Below are 23,855 nucleotides of genomic sequence, written 5' to 3' on the forward strand. Positions count from 1 at the left end.
AGAAAATGGGGCATAACAAGATTTTATTTATAATCACTTTTATAGAGTTCAAATGAAGTTTGTCAATCATTATCTCAACAATACACAAAATGAAATCAAGAGAAGTTAAGGGTTTCTCATCTATGTCACAGAGCCACAAAGCTAGAGCCAGAACCTTAACTCTCCTGATTTCCTCAACTAAGTGCTTCCTTCATTATATGTTACATATTTGAAAATGTTTTAATTATATCTGGATATACACCTGTATAAAATGTTTTCATTTATTGTTTTGAATTAGAACATTTAGGAGGCCTGAAAGGAGTCAATCATCAATTACATGATCATCTACTTTTCTTAAAGTAACTCTAAGCAGGCAATATTAAGAGAAATATTAATCTGGGCACTTTTATAAGGTCAAATTATTTGTATCCTATAAAATACACATCATTTAAAACTAGGATATATAGAATTTGCAGGTTGAATAAGAGTAACTGAAATGGGAAACCTCAAAGACTATTAACATCTTAAGCAGTAATAATAATAGCAATTATGAAAGACAGCATTTACTTAACATATATAGGTATCAAGCTAAGCACTTTACACACATTTTTTTCATTTTGATCTTCACAGTAACTTTTTAGAGCACAGTTCTTGTAAAAGATGAGAAAGCTGAGGCCTAGGCAGCTTAAATAACTTGTCCAAGATTATAACAGTCATATACTATACCATTTACCCAGATCTGTGATTTCAAATCCAGTATACCTAATCTCTAAGCTATTTCCTGTTAAGATTACCTATATTATTTCCCATCTTTAAAATAAAATGCCTTTGTAAAAAAATTCCCAACTAATGAAATAAGCTTACTCAGCCATAGTTAACAGCCAAGTAACAACCTGTATTTAAAGAAAGCTTTTCTAGCCCTGGCTGGTGTATTGTAGCTCAGTGGATTGAGCACGGGCCTATGAAGCAAAGGGTCACTGGTTTGATTCCCAGTCAGGGCACATGCCTGGGTTGCAGGCCAGGTCCCCAGTGAGGGACACATGAGAGGTCACCACACATTGATGTTTCTCTCCCACTCTTTCTCCTTCCCTTCCCCTCTCTCTAAAAATAAATAAATATTTTTAAAAAAATAAAGAAAGCTTTTCTACTTGAATTTATAAATTAGCTATAGCCCCGATGTTAAAATTAGTTAAAAATGTATCCTTAAGTTGATTTAGTCACTGATAATAAATGTGTCAATAATATTACTTTGCCAAAACACTTTTAACAAAACACTTATTACAAATTTTGAACCAGAATTAACAGTAGTATTATACACCTAGAAAATTAACAACTTAAAAGAAATACCACATTTTCAGTGGCACAAAATCTGCTTCACACAGCTAAAGTCACCAATTTTCTTCCTGTTTAACAATTTTAATATTTAGCATCTGGAGGATAAAACAGTATTTGCAAATCATCACTTAGCCTTGGGTACTTTACAGAATAGTTAATTCAATCACCACACACTAACCAGTTTCTTCACTCATTATATACATGATCCAAGATTACTCTTAAAAATATTACTATGCTAAAAATCATTAGCACTGACCATCAAGAATTTACAACCATTTATTCAACAGCTTGTCTGTTATAACAAAAGGCTGTGAACCTACCTGTCACTGCTGGTACTACTGCTGCTGCTGAGCGAATCGCTACTGGAGGATCTACTCCTAGAGCCGCTGCCACTAGGGGACCTGGTGGGTCTGGACGCTTGGCTAGCCAGTCTCTGAGGAGACTGATTTCTAGACTGGGATGAATGTGGTGACCGACTCCTGCTGTGCTGGTAATTCCGCTCTGGCCTTCTGCCTCGTACCTCCCGGGTTATATCATCCCTGTAGATATCCCTGTGTACCACACTGGGCAGTGAAAACTGCTCCCGAGCCCTAGGTTCGTATCGGGGGTCGTGAGCATCAAAACGGTTTGGACTTCGACTCCGAGAAGAATAATAGAGCCCATGTTGTAAAGTCCGCTCGCGAGGATCTCTATAGTAATCCTGATCGTAATGTCTTGTCCGATCAAATCCTCCCGTCCCCCGTTCATGGTGTCCATAGGCACTATGTTCATAAGCACGCTCCCTGTTATCTGAAGCCCTGCATTTTAGGAAGGGGAAAAATATTTAATCAATCAGAAAAGGGCAGGCAAAACTAAAAGCAAGTCATGCACACATTCGCCTCGGCAATGTCTGTCTCTGCAACTAACTGATCATCTTCTAAACAGCATTAACCTACTTACTGAGCAAACGCTAACAACTTTAACATTTTACTCGACTCCAAAACTTACTTTCACAGCCGGGCAATCAATGTTTTAATTGTATATTGGGCTTTCATGACTAGTGTTCTGCAAGTCACTTTTTATTAGGCATTTTGTGGTTTATATACAGAAATGTGCATAAGCCATCTCTTCATTTTTTAATTTAATGGAATAAGAAGAGACTATCATTTCAATATGGAAGTTTTCTATACTTTCATCTTATTAAAATATATACAAAGCTTTTATTTACTTTGCAAATTTATTTTAGACAAAATTGCCACGATACATTTTTACATAGTCATGAAAACCCTATAACGAGTATGCCCCACCTGTAGGAGGGCATTTTTCAAAGAAGTCCAGAAAAAAACTTTACATGTAACTTTTTCTCATTAACTTTTGACTTCTTTGAGTAATCCTAAAAATTACTAGGTTGTGTAAATTGCTGTGCCCAAACAATCACATTTAATAATAATAAAAATGGAATCTTAAAAAAAAAACCCTTAGGATATCAAAATATGGGGTCGCCACAGGCTATTTTACGGTAAATTTAACTAATTAAAGAATAAAGGTTATTTTATCTCCTTGTGCTATCAAATTCCATGTAATTTTTTAAATGCCTATTCCTAAGAAATTTTATTAAATTTTTTAAAAAGCCTATTCCATGATTGTTTATTACTCTATGTACTTAATGATTACAGGAAATATGCTGACTTAGCATTTAACTATCCTCAAGTTGCCTATGATGAAATTATACAACTTTGGGAACTGTACGAGTCTCTAAGGTTGCTACTAGCAATGGTTTAACTTTCATTTTTTTCCATAGGACGTAACCTGTCAACCTAATAGTACAAAAATTGCTGCATGTACAATTACATACATGCAATTAAGTGTTAGTATTTACAACTAAGTCAAATCCTACAAAGAATCTTATTTTCTCTACTTTTGTAGGAAACCAGAACTCATTTCCTGAGTCCCTAAAAAATCATTACTTGAATTTCAACTTATGGTTAATTTTCTTCTCAACATTATCTTTGGAACTCTTCTATCAAAAGAGATTAAAAAATTATGAAAGACATAGAGGAATTAGAATCTCTCCAATAAAGAATATCTGGCAGAAATCTTACAATACTATGTCCCCAACATATGCCTAGATTCCAAACCTCTCCCCTAATCTTCATTTTCACCCACCATTTCACTTAGTGGCAAACGTACCTTCTTGTGCTGTTTTTGTTTTTTGCAGCTATTATAAAAAGCAACTGGCATGACAAAAAATTTCAATAATAATCTTTCCTACTTAAATATATTAAATTACTTTCTCCTTTTTTATTCACTACATTTATGGAATTTGAATAGATATTTTGATGTCTAAAAAACAAGGTTTCCTTGAAACTTAAGAGAAAATTTCATAATTCTATTAGCACCCTATCAAATATTAATCAGTGAAAACTCTTACTAATGACATAACAGAAGCAATAGGCAATAATAGTTCTAGGAGAATTATTACTACAACTTTAAAAATATGCAAAGTTCTTATTCATTAAGAAGATACAGAAGGCAGGCACAAGAGCTAGCAAAGCTGAAATCTAATAGCTATTCTTTGATTCATCTATTAGTACTAAATACTTCTAAAGTTAGTGGGAAAAAAGAGAGTTTGACGTGGGTTAGGAGAGGGGCTAATATACACAGGTCAGGACATACCAACCTTTTCCAAGTGTGGAAACACGACCTATAATCCCAATTAAATCTAGGGAGAGAATTGTGAACATAACTTCCCCAATTTTGGCCCCTCTTATGGGGGTAATCCACCTTCTTAATGGGCAAGGGTGTCAAATGATATTTAGATGAACCACAGGGAAAAAAAAATCTTAGTGATCAGATAAAATAATTCCACTGGAAGCAAGTAGTCCCAGACAAACTGTAACTCTCAAACCCCCAGACTTCTTTCTTGAGATAGTAGGCAATTATAAATTGATCCACATTCATAAAAACTTCCAGCCCTAAGTATGAATCAGGCAGCTGACAGAAGAGGAAACAGCCTCTATGATTCCGCCAAATGAGGAAGGCACAATCGCTTGCCACAAAGTTCACCTTTGTAGCCATCCAGAACAGTCCATTTTGATTGCTGTATCCACAACTGATCATCACCATGAGTTCAAAGCTAAAGTACCTTTAATTGGGCAGCAACTTGCTTAAGAAAGGAGATAGTAATCCTCTTCTCCTGGGCTAATGGAATCTTGACTGCGTGACATCCCATACATTCCAGAAATTAGAAAAGAATGGCTATATTCCAGATTTAGGAACGTTCATCACCTCAAATTTCCCCCATTCCATCAGGAAGTGTAATTCCAACATGGAAACGGTGTAGATCCAAAATGGAAAAATCAAACACTGCCTTCATTCTTCTTCCTCCAAGTATACATTTCCAGGTTAAAGTATTGTTTGTAGAATCCAAGGGGTTGAATTACGGTCTGCTAGGTTTTATGGTGACAATCCATTTGTACAATTCATTTGTATACTTCATATAATGAAAATTGAGCAGCAGATAATAACTTCTAAAAGAATCTGTAGGCTCTAATATTCCAGAAATATTCCACATAGTATAACCACAAAATCTGTAGCCAAATAGCTCCATCAGGTAAAAGGGATATATCCAACATCATCCAAGAGAAGAAATAATTAATTCTAGAAGACAGGTAACTCCAAAAATGATGCTGCCATATAAAATCTTCCACCACTTTTTATCTCAGGAGTAGATATCCAACCAGCTGCAGGAAATATCCTCTACGATTCCACAAGATACCAGCCACTGGGATAGAAATCACTTCCGTTTCCAACCCAAAATAGGAAACATTGAGAATGCCCAAAACTTTAAATCCATCTGGGGCCCCTATATATGAGTTTCTGTTTCTCACCATATCAAATACAAAATACCTGCCTACAGAAACCTTGGAACTTACCCATCAAGTCTCCGCTCATAACGTCCTTCTCGTGCATGAAGTGATGGTGGGGGGCCATAAGCAGGCCCTCCACCACCTCCTCTGAACCCAGAAACCTCTCTACTACGAGATGTTATGGAAACTGTATCATCCAATCCCCGAGCAGCACTTGGAATGGTGCCTGGTTCATTATAATCCGTGCGTAGGTCTCTCTCTCCCATTTTGTTAACTGAGTTGTGAGCTTTCTGCGCACTCTTGATGTCCACAAAATCCACAAAGGCGGCCACTCCTCCTTCAGATCCCCTTTTAGGGAGAATTTTGACACTTTCCACGCGGCCATATCTGGAAAAAATAAAGCCAACATTATTGTTGCACATCAATAATTTCCCAAAAGTAGTTTTTCAAACTTTGTTTCTTATTTTTAGACATTTACATTATATATGTATGGGGGAAGGGTTACACATTGACACTTGGCTTTTACACTCACATTTTTCTTTTTTTCAAAGATTTTATTTATTTATTTTTAGAGAGGACAAAGGAGGGAGTAATAAAGAGAAACATCAATTGGTAGCCCCCAACTGGGGACCTGGCCCTCAACCCAGGCATGAGCCCTTCCCTGTAACAGAACCAGCAACCCTTTGGTGTGCAAGCTGGTGTTCAATCCACTAAGCCACACAGGCAGGGCTGATTTTTTACTATTTAACTTCCTTTTCCAAGGGGGGGAAAAACTGCTAAAATTTGCAATTTAAGTATAATTAAAATTGTTTTTCTTTCTTTTTTTAATCTATTTTTAAAAGATTTTGTTTATTTACTTTTAGAGAGAAGGGAAGGGAGGGAGAAAGAAAGGAACAGAAACATCACTGTGTGGCTGCTTCTCATGAACCCCCAACTGGGGACCTAGCCTGCAACCCAGTCATGTGCCCTGACTGGGGATCAAACCAGCGACACTTTGGTTCATAGGCTGGCTCTCAATCCACTAAGCCACACCAGCCAAGGCTAAAACTGTTTTCATGTTAAGTTAATAAATCTAAGAAAATCTTTTGATAAACCGTATGTTCTCACTTTTACTAAAAAAAAAACTGTTCAATATGTACGTTAAAAAAATGTTAGGGCACTTTTTAATTTTGAAGCATGTATGTAACTAGGATGGAATAAAAGAATTCATGAAAATTCCACAGATTTAAGGAGGAGTTAATGTACTTGCGATTTGGCCTTTTAGAAAGATAGGCACGGTGCTGTTGAAACACGGCACTCTTATTTCCTGACAACTGAAGGTCACAGTTTCACACTCCCCCCAGAAGAAGCTGACAACATTATCAGAGAGCACAAATTTTCTTTTTATATCCACTAGTATAGTTTAAGTCATTACCTCTCACAGAGGACACACAGTCATAAAATCCAATTTCAAAAGGCAACTGAACTAGAAGAACAAAATTATTTGGTATAAATAAATTGATGAAAGGATCTTTTTAACTTCAGGAAGAAAATGACAGAAACTGAAATAGTTCTTTCCATACAGACATTAAAAAATACCTTCCAGTTTATCTGACAAAGGACTTGTATCTAGAATACAAGAAATCTTACAACCCAACATATTTTTTTTAAACAGGCAAAACACTTCACCAAAGACACACAGACAGATGGCAGAAAAGCACAGGAAAGATGCTCAAAATCATTAGCTATTAGAAAAATGCAAATCAAAAACAAGATGACATAACACTTCACACCTACTAGGATGACTAGTATTTAAAGAAAAAAGAAAACAAAGAAAAGAACAAGTGTTGGCAAGGATGTGGAGAAATTTGAAACCTTATATATAGCTGGCAAAACTGTAAAATGGTACAGCTGCTGTGGAAAAGTTTGGCATTTGCTCAAAAAGTTAAGCGCAGAATTAACATGTGACTCAACAATTCTAATTGTAGGCATAAACCCAAAAGAAATGAAAACTGGGGCTCAAACACATATGTGTAACACCATGCTCACTGCAGCATTATTCACAACTGCCAAAAGATGTAGATGCCAAGTGTCCATCAACAGACGAATAGATAAACAAAATGTGGTGTATACATACTACAATGGAATATTATATCAAGACATAAAAAGAAATGAAGTTTTGATACATGCTGCAACATGGATAAGGCTTGAAAACATCATACTAAATTTTTTTTTAAATTTTATTTATTTATCTTTAGAGAGGAAGGAAAAGAGAGGAGAGAAATATCAATGTATGGTTGCCTCTCATGAGTCCCCTAGGGGGAACTGGCCTGCAACCCAGGCATGTGCCCTGACTGGGAATCGAACCGCGATCGTGTGGTTCGCAGGCCCGCGCTCAATCCACTGAGCTACCACCAGCCAGGGCAACATCATACTAAATTTTAAAAAGCAGGACACAAAAGGACAGTTTATGATTTCACTTATGAAAGTTATCTAGAACAGGCAAATTTGCAAAGACAGTAAGTAGAATATAGGTTTTACCAGGGGCTCAGGGTAGGAAGAAATGAGGAGTTACTGCATAATGGGCAGAGTTTCTGCACAAAAGGAAAAACATTCTAGGAACAGACAGTAATGATGGTTACATAAACATTGTGAATGTACTTAATGCCAATGAGTTCTACACTTAAAATGGTTAAAATAAATTTTATACTATGTACATTTTACCACATATATACATACAAGGCTTATCACTAAATCCAAGGTTATGTAGATTTTTCTTCTATTAAAAAAAGAACCCTACCCTGGCTGTTGTGGCTCAGTGGATAGAGCACAGGCCTGTGAACCAAAATGTTGTCAGTTTGATTTCCAGTCAGGGCATATGTCTGGGTTGTGGGCCAGGTTCCCAGATGGGGGCGTATGAGAGGCACAGATAAATGTTTCTCTCACACACATTGATGTTTCTCTCCCTTTCTCCCTCCCTTCCCCTCTGATAAATAAATAAGTAAAATCTCTGAACATAAAAAGTTTTTTAAAAAAGTAACACAAAGCTAGCCCTGGCTGGTGTAGCTCAGTGGATTGAGCACAGACCTGTGAACCACACGATCGAGGTGCGATTCCCAGTCAGGGCACATGCCTGGGTTGCAGGCCAGTTCTCAGCAGGGGACCCATGAGAGGCAACCACACATTGATATTTCTCTCCTTCTCTCCTTCCCTTTCCCTCTAAAGATAAATGAATAAAATCTTTTTTAAAAAAAAGTAACATAAAGCTAAGAAATTGTGCTTGTTTGCTACAAGCTTCAGTATATAACAATCTAATAGGTCTACCTTCAAAAACACAATAAAAATACTAAATTGTTTTCTGCTGGGCCAAAAATCTTTACCATCAAAAATATAAATTGATCAAAATACACTGTATGGTATTCTTCTACACTGTAAAAAGAGAATTTAGAAATTACATAAAATAATATAATACAGTTTGCTGAAATGTCTGGTCTCCTTCCAACATTTGACAATTTATGTAATAAGTACTGGCCATCGAATAGCAACTCCTTAAAGAATATAATTTCAGTGTGTTAATGGCTTCCAATTTTATATTTGAGAACAATGTGATATAGTGGAGGAAAGCATGTGAGCATGAGAAAAGAGACTAAGGTTCTGATCCTGACTCAACTATAAATTATATGGTTTTTATATTCTAGACACTTGATGAATATCAAGGACCAAAACAATGATCCCTAGTCTCACAGAATTTATTTACAATTTCTTTAAAGATTTTATTTATTTTTAGAGAAAGGGGAAAGGAGGATAAAAGAGAGAAAGAGAAGCATTGTTGTGTGAGAGATACATCAATTGGCTGCCTCTTGCATGCCCCCAGCTGGAGACCTGGCCCCCAAACCCAGGCATGTGTCCTAACCAGAAATCGAACTGACTACCTTTAGGTTCATAGGCCTGTGCTCAATCTAACAAGCCATATCAGCCAGGGCTTTTTACAATTAAAAACAAATTTTTTTAGACAAAGAGGAAGGGTGGAGGTGGGGGGTTACTGTTCCACTTATTGATGCATTCATTGGTTGCTTCCTGTACATGCCCCAACTGGAGATTGAACCCACAACCTTGGTGTGTGATGCTCCAACCAACTGAGCCACCTGATAGGTAAAAAGAAAATTCCTCCTATTCTACACTGTTTCCATCAACCCAGGAAAATCACTCCATAATTTCCAAAGCAACGCTAATTACATAAAGCTAAAGATCATTAAGTATGCTAAAACCCAATGAATTCTCTCAATACCCTTTCTTTTCATAAGGCACTGGCATTCAACCATTACTAGCTGGGTTATAAGTAAGAATTCGGTAATTTTAATCCTAGCTTCTGCAACTGACCCTACTAATAAGCAATAGCAAATAATAGTCACACATTTAGTTGTCATACATTCCCTTCTAGTAAAGAATCTTCCAGTCATTCCTGAAATATAATAGGTCCACTCCACTGATGAGATAATACATTCAAATTCTGCAGCTAGTCCCTGCTTTGCCCCATTAACTCCTAGAGTTTAAAAGATCACATCTGAGTCTTTCATGATTACTGCTCTATTTCCAGGTGAAGTTACCTCTTCTAAATATCAACATTGTCCTACTATTCCAGACAGAGATAGAGGATTGTAAACAGCCTCTTAAAAGAGGCATGCAATTAAACTAGACACCCACTTTCCAAAAACCACCCATTTAATCAAACTACCAATGGCTTTGTGTATTTCCCACATTTCTAACCATAGCCAAGCCGTTCCTTATTAAAAAGCAAATGATTGCACCGGATTGAGAACCAAAGAGTCACTGGTTCGATTACCAGTCAGGGCACATGCCTGGGTTATTGGCCAGGTCCCCGGTATGGGGCACAGGAGAGGCAACCACACACTGATGTTTCTCTTCCTCCCTTCCCTTCTCTAAAAATAAACAAACAATATCTTAAAATAAATAAATAAAAAGCAAATGTACAATAAGTATGGATAGACAGAAAGTGAAGCCCTAGAGGAGCTGCTCAGTTGGTTGGAGTGTCGTCCTGTACAGCAAAAGGTTGCAGGTTGATCCCCAGTAGCCGCGTGCACTAGAGGCAACTGGGAGAAAACTGACCAATGTTTCACTCTACCTTTCTCCCTATCTCTCCACCACTCTCGAAAATCAATGAACGTATCAATCCTCAAGTGAGAATTTAAATGATTTTTTTTTTTAAACAAAGAAAGAAAGACAGTGAAGAGCAGCCCTGTCTGGCGTAGCTCAGTGGATTGAGCGCGGCGGGCCTGAGAACCAAAGGGTTGCGTGGTTCGATTCCCATTCAGGGCACATGCCTGAGTTGCAGGCCAGTTCTGAGTATGGGGCACATGAGAGGCAACCATACATTGATGTTTCTCTCCTTCTCTCCTTCCCTTCCTTTCTAATGATAAATAAATAAAATCTTTAAAAAAAAAGAAATTACTAATGTATAAATTAACCTTAATTTTATTTTTTATGCCAGTTACTGGAAACACTTCATGTTTGGTAAAAGGTGGAATCAAATACTTACATTGCTAAACTCCCCACAATTTGGACATAACCAAATAAGATGGTGATATTTGTATTAGTCATATGCCTCAATACAACTGTCAAAATGTCAAAAACAAATGTAAAACTTCAATTTTAACAATTATCTAGAACAGTTTCAACATTTTTCACCTGACAGCACACACAAACTAATTACTAAAATTCTGCAGCAGACTAAAAAAGATTTTTCGCCAACCTGACAAAAAAATAGGTATAATTTTGATTCATTCACACTGGGTGGTTATTGTGTTAGCTGCTGTCATTTTTTAATTTGACAACCTAAGGGGAAAGAGGTCAATGCCCCTGACTAAATAAGTCAGATATTGCATGCTTTAAAAAATTCTTGAGGAAACTGGTTGAAAATCACTGATCCAGAATGGCAAAGATAAACACAAAATTTAAAGTGTTAGCATGAAAACGATAAATTTAAAGTTAATGGTTTAATTCTATCCAAAGACAAATACCAAAAATTGATACAAACCCACAGAAAACGGGGGGGGGGGAGGGATCTGCAAATTATATAATAAGGAACTCTTACAACCCAGCAATGAAAAAGACATAATGCGATTTTAAAATGAGTGAAGTATGCAAAAGCTTATTTCTCCAAAGAAGATATACAAACAGCTAATAAGCCTATGAAAATTTGCTCAACAACTTGTCTTTAGGGAAACACAAACCAAAACCATAATGAGATTCCACTTTTACATCCACTAGGATATCTAAAATAAAAAAGACAGTAAGTGATGATGAGGATAAGGAAAAATCTAAACCCCATACACTGCTGGTGAGATTGTAAAGTGGTGTAGTCACTTTGGAAAACAGTTAAGCAGCTCCTCAAAATGTTAAACTTAGAACTACCTTATAACCTAGCAACTCCAACTCCTGGATATATTATTACCCAAGAGAAGTAGAAATGTATGTCCACATAAAAACAGGTAACAAAATGTTCATACTAGCCAAATGTTCCACTATATATTATTCATAATAGCCAAAACTGGAAACAATCAAAACATCCAACAACTGGTTAATGAATTTTAAAACATGGTATGTCCATATAGTGGAATTGTTCAGCAATTTTTAAAAATGAAGTTCTAATACATACTATAGAACATGGATGAAAACATTATGCTAAGTGAAAGCAGTCAGTCATATATTGTATAATTCCCTAAGAATTTAAGGTTTGAAAGAGGCAAATTCACAGAAAAGGAAGTAAATTACTGGCTGCTAAAGGCTGGGGAAAAGGGAGAAAGGAGAGCTAAGGAGTGTGGAGTGTCATTCTGCAGTACTGAAAATGTTCCAGAATTAGTGGTGATGGTTGCAAAACTCTGTGAATACACTAAAAACACCTGAATTGTACACTTTAAAAGGACAAATTTTATGCCATGTAAATTATATTTCAATAAAAGGGTTATTAAAAGAAAAGGAAAAAACAGTGCATGTCACTGCCCTTTAGTACAAAACATTTTATATCTATCCTGGCTGGTGTGGCTCAGTGGATTGAACATGGGTTGCTGGTTCAATTCCCAGTCGGGGCACATGCCTGGGTTGTGGACCAGGCCCCCAGTTAGGAAGTGTGGAAGGCAACCACACACTGATGTTTCTCTTCCTCTCTCTTTCTCTAAAAATAAGTAAATAAAATCTTTTTTTAAAAAGATTTTATATCTCCTTTAGTCATAAGCATCTACAGCATCTCAATATAAATCAACCATATGTCACATTTCTGCAACTGGGCACATTTGGAAGACATTTTTCTATTCCAAGCATGCCTGACTGGGACTAAGCCACTCATGACAGCCAAAATCTACATCTTTATTTCATGGTAATACAGAATTTTTTCAAAAAATCTATCATGAAATAAATTTATGTATAAAGTGGATTTATAAACCACCCCTCTTCATTCTATCTTTTAACTAAGTACAAATAATTCCTAAAGATGACAAAAAAGAGCTAAAGCCAGCAAAAGGCAGTCAACTGCAGAGCCCTAGTCTCATTTTAGAAAAAGCTAATACCCTGAGGTGTTTTCTGTGAAAGGGATGGGGGGTGGCATTACAGGAAAGGGTTATGCCCACTTCTCCGACCCCTACAATGTGTGTATCAGGTGAATGCAGACTCAGGAGTCTAAGAAAGACTCCTAGTAGGAGGTAAAATCCCTAAGACCACATAAAAATTAGAGCTCCTAAATAGCAAAACACAAAGGACAAATGGGGGAAAATTAAATGATTTCCAAAATATGCAAACAGTTCTCACAAAACACAGGAGACAGAGGCTAAACAAAAAACAAGCAAAATCACTGAATAGGAATTCTTTTTTTTTAAATATTTTATTTATTTATCTTTAGAGGGGAAGGGAAGGAGAGAGGGAGAGAAATATCAACGTATGGTTGCCTCTGCTGAGGACACACAATGTATCGTGTGTCCCCTGCCGGGAACTGGCCTGCAACCCAGGCATGTGCCCGGACTGGGAACTGAACCGCGATCCTCTGGTTCGCAGGCCCATGCTCAATCCACTGAGCTAAACCAGCCAGGGCTTTGAATAGGAATTCTTAAGAAATACTGACATACTCGCAAATGGTAAACACTAAAAAACTGCTCAATTACAGTTAAACTGTTGAAAACCTAAATTTTAAAAAAAGGTACCACATAACACAAAACCTAAACTTTAATAATATCCATTTAATAATAATTAGCCAGAGTATAAGAAAACAGGCACTTTCACAATACAGTATGCAGGAGTAATATAAATTAGAGACATCTCTTAGAAAGACAATGTTAACTGTCACTAGTAAGAACTGAGAACACATCCTTAGAAATTTCAGTTATAGGAATTTATCATGTGTGTATAATTACACATATCTGTGAACAGTGTACACGAATGCTTACTACAGCACTGCTTATAACAGTAAAACAACAAAGCAAGTGCCATTCCACTTTTGACTGCTCTAAGTACCTAGTATAAGTAGAATCATACACAATTTGTCCTTCTGGGACTGCCTTATTTCATTTAGCATAATGTCTTCAAGATTCATCCATGTTGTACCATATGTCAGAATTTCCTTTCTACGGCTGAATAATACTCCATTGTGTGTACTCTATTTATCATACACCTAATAAGGACATTCTGTGCATCCATTTATGGGTCACGGACAGTAGGGTTGCTTCCATCTTTTGGCTATTGTGAATAATGCTGCTACGGAACATAACTGATTTTTTTATGGTAAAAAAGCTACTTAGCTGAAGACACAACCTGAGAACAGGAACTGCTTTTCCCATCAAACCAGGAACTGTCTTTCTCTATCACGAGACAACAGAGAGAACTCATTTCTTTAGACTTCTAACTATCCATGCCCGACAGAAAATAACCTAATAAAGGTGGACTCTAATTGTATTGAGAACTGTTATCCTGCATTATTAAGGCTAAGTAATGAGACTCAACTTCATATATGTCTCTATCAGACTCCATGTAGCTATTTCCTTTGAACCATCAGCTGACCTTTAAAATGGGTTTTAACTTTAACAGAATTTAAAGTCTTGCCCTGGCTGGTGTGGTTCAGTGGCCTGAGTGCCAGCCTACGAACCAAAGGGTCACCAGTTCAATTCCCAGTCAGGGCATATGCCTGGGTTACAGGCCAGGTGCCCAGTAGGTGGCATGCGAGAGGCAACCACACATTGATATTTCTCTCCCTCTCTTCCTTCCTCCCTTCTCCTCTCTCTAAAAATAAATAAATAAAATCTTTTTTAAAAGTTGGGCCCACCAATATAACTGAAGTTAATATGCGTTATGACATTTAATTCTAACTATGGATATGCTTGAAATTCATTTCATTGAAAGAATTCAAGTCGACTAAAAGGAACAACCTTAAATCTAAAGATTCCATGATTTCTAGGATGAAACAGGGGAAAGAGAAAGAATGTAAAAACAGAAAAAACTACCCATGATAAAAGCAGTAGTCCTAGCCATGTAAATGTACAATAAGGAAAAGGGGGAGGGTGTCACAGGACACAGCCTCTTTTGCATTTTCTAGTCTTCAAGTTTTTAGTAATTTTAACTTTTTCACCTCAACCTTTGTATGTCAAAGCTAAAATTAGTACTTAAATATGCTGTTAGCATTCTATTCTTAACCTAAGAATTTGTCTAAGCCACTGGTGCTTAACATTTTTATGCCACAGACTACTACGACAGTCCGGTGAACCCTACAAACCCCTTGTCGGAATAAAATAAAATGCATTTTTATTCCTTGTCGGAATAAAATAAAATGCATGGAATTACAAAGAAAACCAATTGACAATATTGACAATTATCAAAATACTTAAAAATAGGTCCACTTATTAGCTTACAAGAAACACTGAATGCAAAAGGCAATGTTGATACATACCACAGGACAAGAGTATCATCAGCAAAACACATACTACAAGAAACTCCATAGAACAAACTGGTTTCCAAAAAATTAAGTTGTAAGGAGAGAGATTAAAGCCTATACATTAAAAACGTCTAGACCCAAGCTGGTGCACCTCAGTGGGTTGAGCGCAGGCCTGGGAACCAAAGGGTCTCGTTAGGGCACATGCCTGGGTTGTGGGCCAGGTCCCCAGTATGGGGTGTGCAAGAGGCAACCACACACTGATGTTTCTTTCTCTCTCTTTCTCTCCTTTCCCCACTCTCTAAAAGTAAATAAATAAAATATTTTTTAAGTCCCAATGTCCTTCAATAAATAAGAAAACACATTGTGGCATCCTTACTGCTGCTGCTTACAAGGATACCTGCCTGCACTTCCTTCTCTCTTTTTTCTTAATTTTTTTAGAGGGAGAGAAACATAGATGTGAGAGAAAAACATGGATCAGTTCACTCTCATATACCCCCCTGCCTGGGGACCAAACCCACAACCCAAGTATGTGCCCTGACTGGGAGTCAAACCCACAACATTTCTTTGAATTATTGGGCGATGCTCCAAATGAGCCACACCAGCCAGGACCTGCCTACATTTCCTACAATTTAACAAATTCTATCTTAAAATAGGTACATTTCACTGAATGCAAATTATACCTCAATAAAGAAATTTAAAATATATCGCAATTAATATCTGTGTATCTTATTTAGAGCGTGAGTTTTAAAAGAAAAGATTCTTACAACAATTACAAACTTGAATAATGACTGGGTATTTGAAGTAGGGATACACCACAGTATTATACATCTGTAAACAGTGCTTCTCATCTAATTTATGAATGAAATAAGATGTCTGGGCTCTACTTCAAAATAATACACAAACTATATAAAACTCCAACATTCTGGGGGCTGTGTCAAGGGATAAGGGTCTTAATTCATCAAGGAACCCCTTGGGTGGGGGCCAAGAGTAATGTAGAAGGAGGAGAAAAACAAAAGTTGAGTATAGTTACTATGGAAAACAGTATGGAAGCTTCTCAAAAAGTTAGAAATTGAACTAATATATGATTTAACAATGCCACTTCTGAGTATCCAAACAAAACAAAAATACTACTTCAAAAAAATACATGCATTCCATGTTCCCTCATTGCAGCATTATTTACAATAGCTAAGACATGAAAACAACCTAAGTGTTTCTCTACTACTGAGGAATGGATAAAGATGTGATATATAGTGGAATACTATCAGCCATAAAAAGAAGGAAATCTTGCCATTTGTCAACACATGAATGGACCTTGAGGGCATTTATGTGTTCACTAAGTAAAATACGCTAACTGAAATAAGTCAGACAGAGAAAAACAAATATATGATCTCACTTATATGTGAAATCTAAAAAAAAAAAAAACAAGATCGGAGACAAGAGTGGGAGAAAGGGGGTTAAAAGATACAAACTTCCATTTACACAATAAACAAGTCATGGGGCTGTAATGTACAGCATGATGACTATAGTTAATAATACTGTATTGTGCCCTGGATGGTGTAGCTCAGTGGATTGAGCACTGGCCTTCAAACCAAAGGGTCGCCACTACGATTCCCAGTCAGAGCACATGCCTGAGTTGCGGGCCAGGCCCCCAGTATGGGGTGTACAAGAGGCAACCACACAATGTTTCTCTCCCTCTCTTTCTCCTTTTCCCCCACTCTCTAAAAGTCAGTAAATAAAATCTTTAAAAAAATACTGTATTGTATATCTGAAAGTTGCTGAAAGTAAATCTTAAAAAGTATCCTTAACAAGAAAAAAATTGGGGGGTACTTCATAGGTGGAAACACTGTGCCTTCTCCCACAACCAAGTTTGAATACAACAAAGGTTTGGAGAAACAAAGACACAACCAAAGGACAGAAAATTGAATTATACGGAAGTCCGACTACATCTAACAGTTCAACGGGGACGGTAAGAGGGGCGGAGCCAGCAGCGAGCTGGGTCGGGCAGGACAGGTCCCCCGACCCAGGCGCGCAGGCAGCTGGAACCAGTTGGGGTACAGGGCAGACTGACCACGGTCGCACATTCGCACACAGTGAGACGGACCACACAGGCCCCAGGGAGCGAGGGCTGACGGCGGAGGCACACTCGAGTGCAGTGGGACGAAACTCGTGGGCCCGGTGACGGCAGCAGCTGCGGCACCGGTGAGGGCCGAGGTGGTAGGCAGCAGACAGGACGCCATAGTCCCTCTCTGACCCCGCCCCCATATACAGCGTCACAACCCAGCGACCTAGTTGCCCTGCGCTAGTGAACACCTTAGGGCTCCGATCCTGCTACGTAACAGGCACGAACAGCCCAAAAGATGGTGCAAGAACTCAAAGTCCTAGAGCCAATAACTCTAAGCGGCCGAGAAATTGCCAGCCTCTCAGAAGCACAATTCAAGACACTATTTATCAGGATGCTCACAGAACTGGTAGATTATAGTCACAAATTAGAGGAACATAGTCACAAATTAGAGGAACATATGAAGGCTAAACTAATTGAAATGAAGGGAGATGTCCAGGAAACCAATAGCGATGGAAAGGGAACTGGGACTCAAATCAATGGAATGGACCAGAAGGAAGAACAAAACATCCAACCAGAAAGGAATGAAGAAGTCAAAATTCAAACAAATGAAGAGAGGCTTAGGAACCTCCAAGACATCTTTAAACGTTCCAACATCCGGATTATAGGGGTACCAGAAGGGGTAAAGAAACAGCCACCAGTGGAAAACTTATTTGAACAAATAATAAAGGAGAACTTCCCCAGTCTGGCAAAGGAAATAGACTTCCAGGAAATCCAGGAAGCTCAGAGAGTGCCAAAGAAGTTGGACCCAAGAAGGAACACACCAAGGCACATCATAATTACATTAGCCAAGACTAAAATGAAGGAGAGAATCCTAGAAGCAGCAAGAGATAAGGGGACAGTCACCTACAAAGGAGTACCCATCAGACTGTCAGCGGATTTCTCAAAAGAGACCTTACAGGCAAGAAGGGGCTGGAAAGAAGTATTCCAAGTCATGAAATCCAAAGACCTACAGCCAAGATTGCTTTATCCAGCAAAACTTTCATTTAGAATGGAAGGACAGATAAAGTGCTTCTCAGATAAGGTCAAGTTCAAGGAGTTCATCATCACCATCACCCTTATTATATGAAATGCTAAAGGGACTTATCTAAGAAAAAGAAGATAAAAATATGAACAGTGAAAGAACAGCAAACTCACACTTATTAACCACACCTAAAACAAAAGCAAACCAAGAGGACAGCTAGATCAGGAGTGGAACCAAAGAAATGAAGAACACATAGAGGGTTAGCAACAGGGGAGTGGGAGGAGGAGAAGGGGGGAGAAGGTACAGAAAATAGCATAGAGAGTAGGTAGAAAATAGACAGGGGGGAGGGCAAGAATAGTGGGGGAAATATAGAATCTAAAGAACTTGAGACACGTGATTATAAACTAAGGGGGGGAGAATGGTGGGGGAGGGAGTGTGCGTGGGGGGGGAAGGGAATGAAGGGGGGAATAGAACAACTGTAATGGTATAATCAATAAAATATATTTTAAAAAAAGAAAAAATTTTTTGTAACTATCTACGATGATGGATGTTTAACTAGACTTTTTGTGGCAATCACTCTGCAATGTATATAAATACCAAGTCATTACAACTGAAGCTAATATACTGTTACATGTGAATTATAACTCAACATAAAAGATAAATTTTTAAAAAGAAAAGAAGTAAGTTTGAGCTCAATAAGGTTTTGAAGAAGGTAGAGCCAGGGCAAAATTTTGCTGAAATACCACACAAAGTGACTGAAATCCAAATAAATGGAGCAATAATGATTCCTAATATTTTTAAAAGATTTTATTTATTTATCTTTACAGGGGAAGGGAATGAGAGAGGGAGAGAAATATCAATGTATGGTTGCGTCTGGTGTGTCCCCTGCCGGGAACTGGCCTGCAACCCAGGCATGTGCCCTGACTGGGAATCAAACCGCGATCATTTGGTTCACAGGCCTGCGCTCAATCCACTGAGCTACACCAGCCAGGGCTTGATTCCTAATATTATTCCTAAGAAACAAACTCCCTTCTCACTACCCCTCTTCTATGTGACTCAGCATATAATAAAGCTCACAATAACCCAGTAATTAAGCTCACATCACAAGAAGCAGTGGTAGAAGTACAACCAAAATTCAAATTTTAAGAGGGAGGTAGCTCTAATTTGCTTAAAAATGGTACCAGAGGCAGGTGATCATTCATCCAAAAGCCATCTCCTATGAAAGAAAAAATTAAAGCAAATCACTTCTAGTCCCACCTTTTCTTTCCTTGCCTGCTCCTCCCCCCAAATGTTGGTTTCCAAATAAGAGTAGTCACCAGGAAGAGGATTAAATACAGAAGCAGCAAGAGCAATGTGTTCAGAGGCAGCAGAGGTGGAGGAGGTGAAGTAGCTGGGATTTTAGTCACATTGAGAACATAACTGATAGGGCAAATGCATAAATACACTGAGCATAATGGGAGTCAGGATTCTAAATCTGAGGGGATTTACGAACATAGAAATGGGAAAGTTATAGTCTTCAGTGTATTGAAACATGTAAACCCAGAGTTTTGTAACGTGATATAGAAGTATACCTATCGTGTATATATGTTTACACATGTGCACACATACATCATCTTAGCTCTGTAGCAATGTGTAAAACTGAGCACCCAGATTTTGATTTGTGACGACCACCCTACACTAAAAGTAGCCAGGACCTCTTAGAGAAACTGCTCACTCCAGGACTGGGGAGAGGAAAGCACAAAATGAGCCTTTGTTGTGCCATAAATATAAAGAAATGCTTGAAGAATGATGACACCTCAAAAGGGCACAGTAGCCAGTTTGAAGTTCCCTCCCACTGATTAAATCCAGGATGATTTACATGTCAAAATAAATAAGGGTTGGACTAAAGCCCACTGAAAAAAACAGAAATCATGAGATTTCTTACCTACAGTAGAATAAATGTAGAAGGAATCACAATAAAAGACAATCATTGGGCCCTGGCTGGTGTGGCTCAGTGGATTGAGCGCAGGCCTGTGAACCAAAGGATCGAGGTTCGATTCCCAGTCAGGGCACATGCCTGGGTTGCAGACCAGTTCCCAGTGTGGGACGCATGAGAGACAACCATACATTGATGTTTCTCTCCCTCTCTCCTTCCCTTCCCCTCTAAAGATAAATAAATAAAATCTTTTAAAAAATTCTTTGGTACAAAAAAAAGACAATCATTTGTCAGTAATAGATAAATCAGACAAGAGCTATCAATGGATACTAAAGCTGGTGGGTATAGGCTTGATGTTAGAAGAGACTACCAGCATAATATTAAAATGTCTTCCCATAAAATGCTAATAAAATCAAAGGGGAAAATGGTAAATACGCTAACTTGACTAAGTAATCAAAGTTAACATCACCTGTAGCAGTATATATGAGTATTATATATATCAGGTGATGTATGTACCACCTGATGTATATATACTGTTTACATCCTTATATAATCCTCTGAGATGGGCAGAGTCACTTCTGTGGTATTCCTTCCAAGAATGCATGACCTGATCTGGTCATGAGGTAATGCTAGTCAGACACAGGTGGAGAGTCATCCTGCAGAATGAAACAGGATTGAGTGTTGGCCTGTGAAACGCAAGGTCACTGGTTCAATTCCCAGTCAAGGCACATGCCTGGGTTGCATCCCAGGTTCACAGTTGGGATGTCAAGAGGCAGCCAACTGATCTCTCTCGTACACATTGATGTTTCTCTCTCTTTCTCCCTCCCTTCCCAGATAAGTAAATAAAATCTTTCTTAAAATATAAAAGATAAAAACTAAAAAAAAAAACCTACTCTCTCTAAGACTGTCAGGTACAGCCCTGGCCAGTGTGCCTCAGCTGAGCAAGGACCTGCCGGCTGCATCCCCAGTCAGGGAACATGCCGGAGCTACTGGCCTGCTCCCTGGCTGGGGTGTGCGAGAGGCAGCCGCCCAACGTTTCTCTCACACATGGATGTTTCTCTCCCTTTCTCCCTTCCCTTCTCTCGAAAAATAAATAAATAATACCTTTAAAAAAAAGAGACTCTATCGGCAGAGATGGGAGGGAGGTGGGGAGCACTGGGGGGGGGCAGGGCTGGGAATACAAGAAAACTGTACTTGAACAAGAGTTAAATAAAAAAATAAAAATAATAAAAAAGAGACTCTATCAGGCACATACATGAAAATTAGGGTAAGAATAACAAATTGTTCCAGACTGATGAAAAAAGACAACCAAAGGCAACACATGGTACTGGCTGGGATCCTAGACCAAAAAGGAAAAAGGAGATTGTTGGAATGGCTGGCATCATCTGAATGGGGCCTATGGATCGGGTAGTAGTCTTATGCCAACGCTGATTCTCTGCCTGGGAAGACTGTGTCATGCAATGCAGGAAATGGCCCTTGTTTGGGGGAGGTATACGCTAGAAATTTCAAGGAAAAAGGTAAGATAGTAATGGAGCAAATGTGACAGAATGTTAACAATGGGGGATTTGGGTGAAGGGGATGTGGGGATTCTCTGTACTGTTTCTGAACTATTTGAAAGTTAATATTAAATGGGAAAAAAGCGCAGGAAGGAGAGAAGTGAATCTAGGTGTGATGAGGTCATCTTTCTGGTGTAGCAAATGCCATCTTTTCAAGGAGGCCTTCCTCATCACCCCTACTCCCATTGCTCTCTATCCCCTCCTGTATTATTTTTTTTCTCACAATGCAGGATCAGCCATGGCTAATGGTTGATGGGGTTGATGCTGTGTGAGATTCATTAATCATTTTTCTACATCTGTGAACTCTCCAAAGCATAACTTTTAAAAATATATCTATAACACATATCAGTCATACAGTAGTATATATATACATGTACATCTTCATTAATGCAATAAACAAAAGTATCTAGCAGCAGGTCTAATAGTTACTGTAACTTCCAAGTTGTGATGAGCACAAACAAGATCTACAACTGCAATGTGAAATATGAAAATACAACTGGATCAGTGTTGATAGAGAAATCACAGGTACATGATACTGCCTTTTTGGAGAGAGAGATATCAAGGGAAATATCAATGAGCAACATTGATTGGCTGTTTTCCGGACCTGGGACCAAACCTGCAACCCAAGCATGTGTCATGACCAGGAATTGAACTGGCGACCTTTGGTTTGAGGGATGAAGCTCAACCAAATGAGCCACACCTGCAGACAGGGGCGTACTACTTATAATTAAAGGAAATACTAAATTCTGATAACATGTCAGTGAAAATAATGATATAATACTTTCCTATCCAAGTTTAAGTACCTCTTCCTAAATTCTGGTCTAAATGGTAATAGTTTTCATTGCAGATTCTAACATCTTTTGATGTCATAAAGTAATAAACTTTTTATCTTTATTTTAATCCAAGGAGACTTTTTTAAAAGATTTCTTTTATTTTTAAATCCTTTTTATTTTTTTAATTTAATTTATTTATCTTTAGAAGGGAAGGGAAGGAGAGAAATATCAATGTATGGTTGCTTCTCGTGCGTCCCCTGCAGGGAACTGGCCTGCAACCCAGGCATGTGTCCTGACTGGGAATCAAACTGCAATCTTTTGGTTCACAGGCCTGCGCTCAATCCACTGAGCTACACCAGCCAGGGCTAATCCAAGGAGATTTCAAATAATCCTGAATGTTAAAGAGCCTTTACTGAAGATAGCATAACTTTTAAAAATAGATGGTTGAAACAAAAAAAAATCTACCACCTACCAATTTATTGATTCATAAAAGACACAAGTCACTGTAAGCCAAATGTAGTTTTATAAAATATATTTTTTATTTTGTATATTTATTTTTAGAGAAAAGGAGGGAAAAACAGAGGGAGAGAAACATCAATGTCTTGTTGCCTCTTGCATGCCCCCGAAGGAGGACCTGGCCCACAACCCAGGCATGTGCCCTGACTGGGAATAGAACCAGCAACCCTCTGTTTTGTAGGCCGGCACTCAATCCACTGAGCCACACGATCCAGGGCCCAAAATATTTTTAAGAATAATATAAATGTCCTAGTTTTTAAAGCAAAGGAATAAAATGATGGGGTGAAGGCTTTTTAAAAATAAGAGTCAATTTTAAGAATCAAAGAAACAACCCTGGCTGGTATCACTCAGTTGATTGGGGCATCATCCCTTACACCAAAAGGCTGCAGGTTTGATTCACAGCCAGGGCACACACCGAGGTTGGGAATTCAATACCCAGTAGGGGCACCTATGAGAGGCAACCAACCAATGTTTCTCTCCCTGTCCTTCTCCCTGAAAAATAAACAAACAAACAAATTTTTAAAAAGGTAAAAGAAGAGAAATATAGTCTCCAATTAAATATGCGAGTTTTCATAAAACATTTCAATTTTTTTTTTTTTTTTTGCTCTGGCTAGTGTGCCTCGGTGGATTAAGCACTAACCTGAGAACCAAAGGGTTGCCAGTTCAATTCCCAGTCAGGGCCTATGCCTGGGTTGTCTGCCAGGTCCCCAGTTGGGGGCGCATGAGAAGCAGCCACACATTGATGTTTCCCAATCTTTCTCCCTCCCTTTCTCTAAAAAGAAAATAAAATCTTTTTTCTATTCCAATTTCTTTTATTTATTTCTCTTTAGAGGGGAAGGGAAGGAGAGAGGGAGAGAAATAGCAACGTATGGTTGCTTCTTGTGAGTCCCCTGATGGGAACTGGCCTGCAACCCATGCATGTGCCCTGACTGGGAATCGA

The 23,855-nt window shown here is 38.2% G+C and overlaps 1 protein-coding gene across 1 annotated transcript in view; it reads right to left on the reverse strand.

Annotated features, from left to right (window-relative positions):
* SPEN (spen family transcriptional repressor) overlaps positions 1-23,855 on the reverse strand; it is a 77,476-nt gene that overhangs the window by 48,863 nt on the left and 4,758 nt on the right. The window contains exons 2-3 of the mRNA XM_037045140.1: positions 5,229-5,549; positions 1,635-2,111 (exon numbers count right to left, since the gene is read on the reverse strand). Of these exons, the coding sequence (XP_036901035.1) occupies positions 1,635-2,111; positions 5,229-5,549 (798 nt within the window). The remainder of the gene's footprint in view (positions 1-1,634; positions 2,112-5,228; positions 5,550-23,855) is intronic.

The sequence above is a fragment of the Sturnira hondurensis genome, unplaced genomic scaffold (assembly GCF_014824575.4).
Source record: "Sturnira hondurensis isolate 20B ecotype Veracruz unplaced genomic scaffold, ASM1482457v3 Scaffold0004257, whole genome shotgun sequence".
Classification (NCBI taxonomy): domain Eukaryota; kingdom Metazoa; phylum Chordata; class Mammalia; order Chiroptera; family Phyllostomidae; genus Sturnira; species Sturnira hondurensis.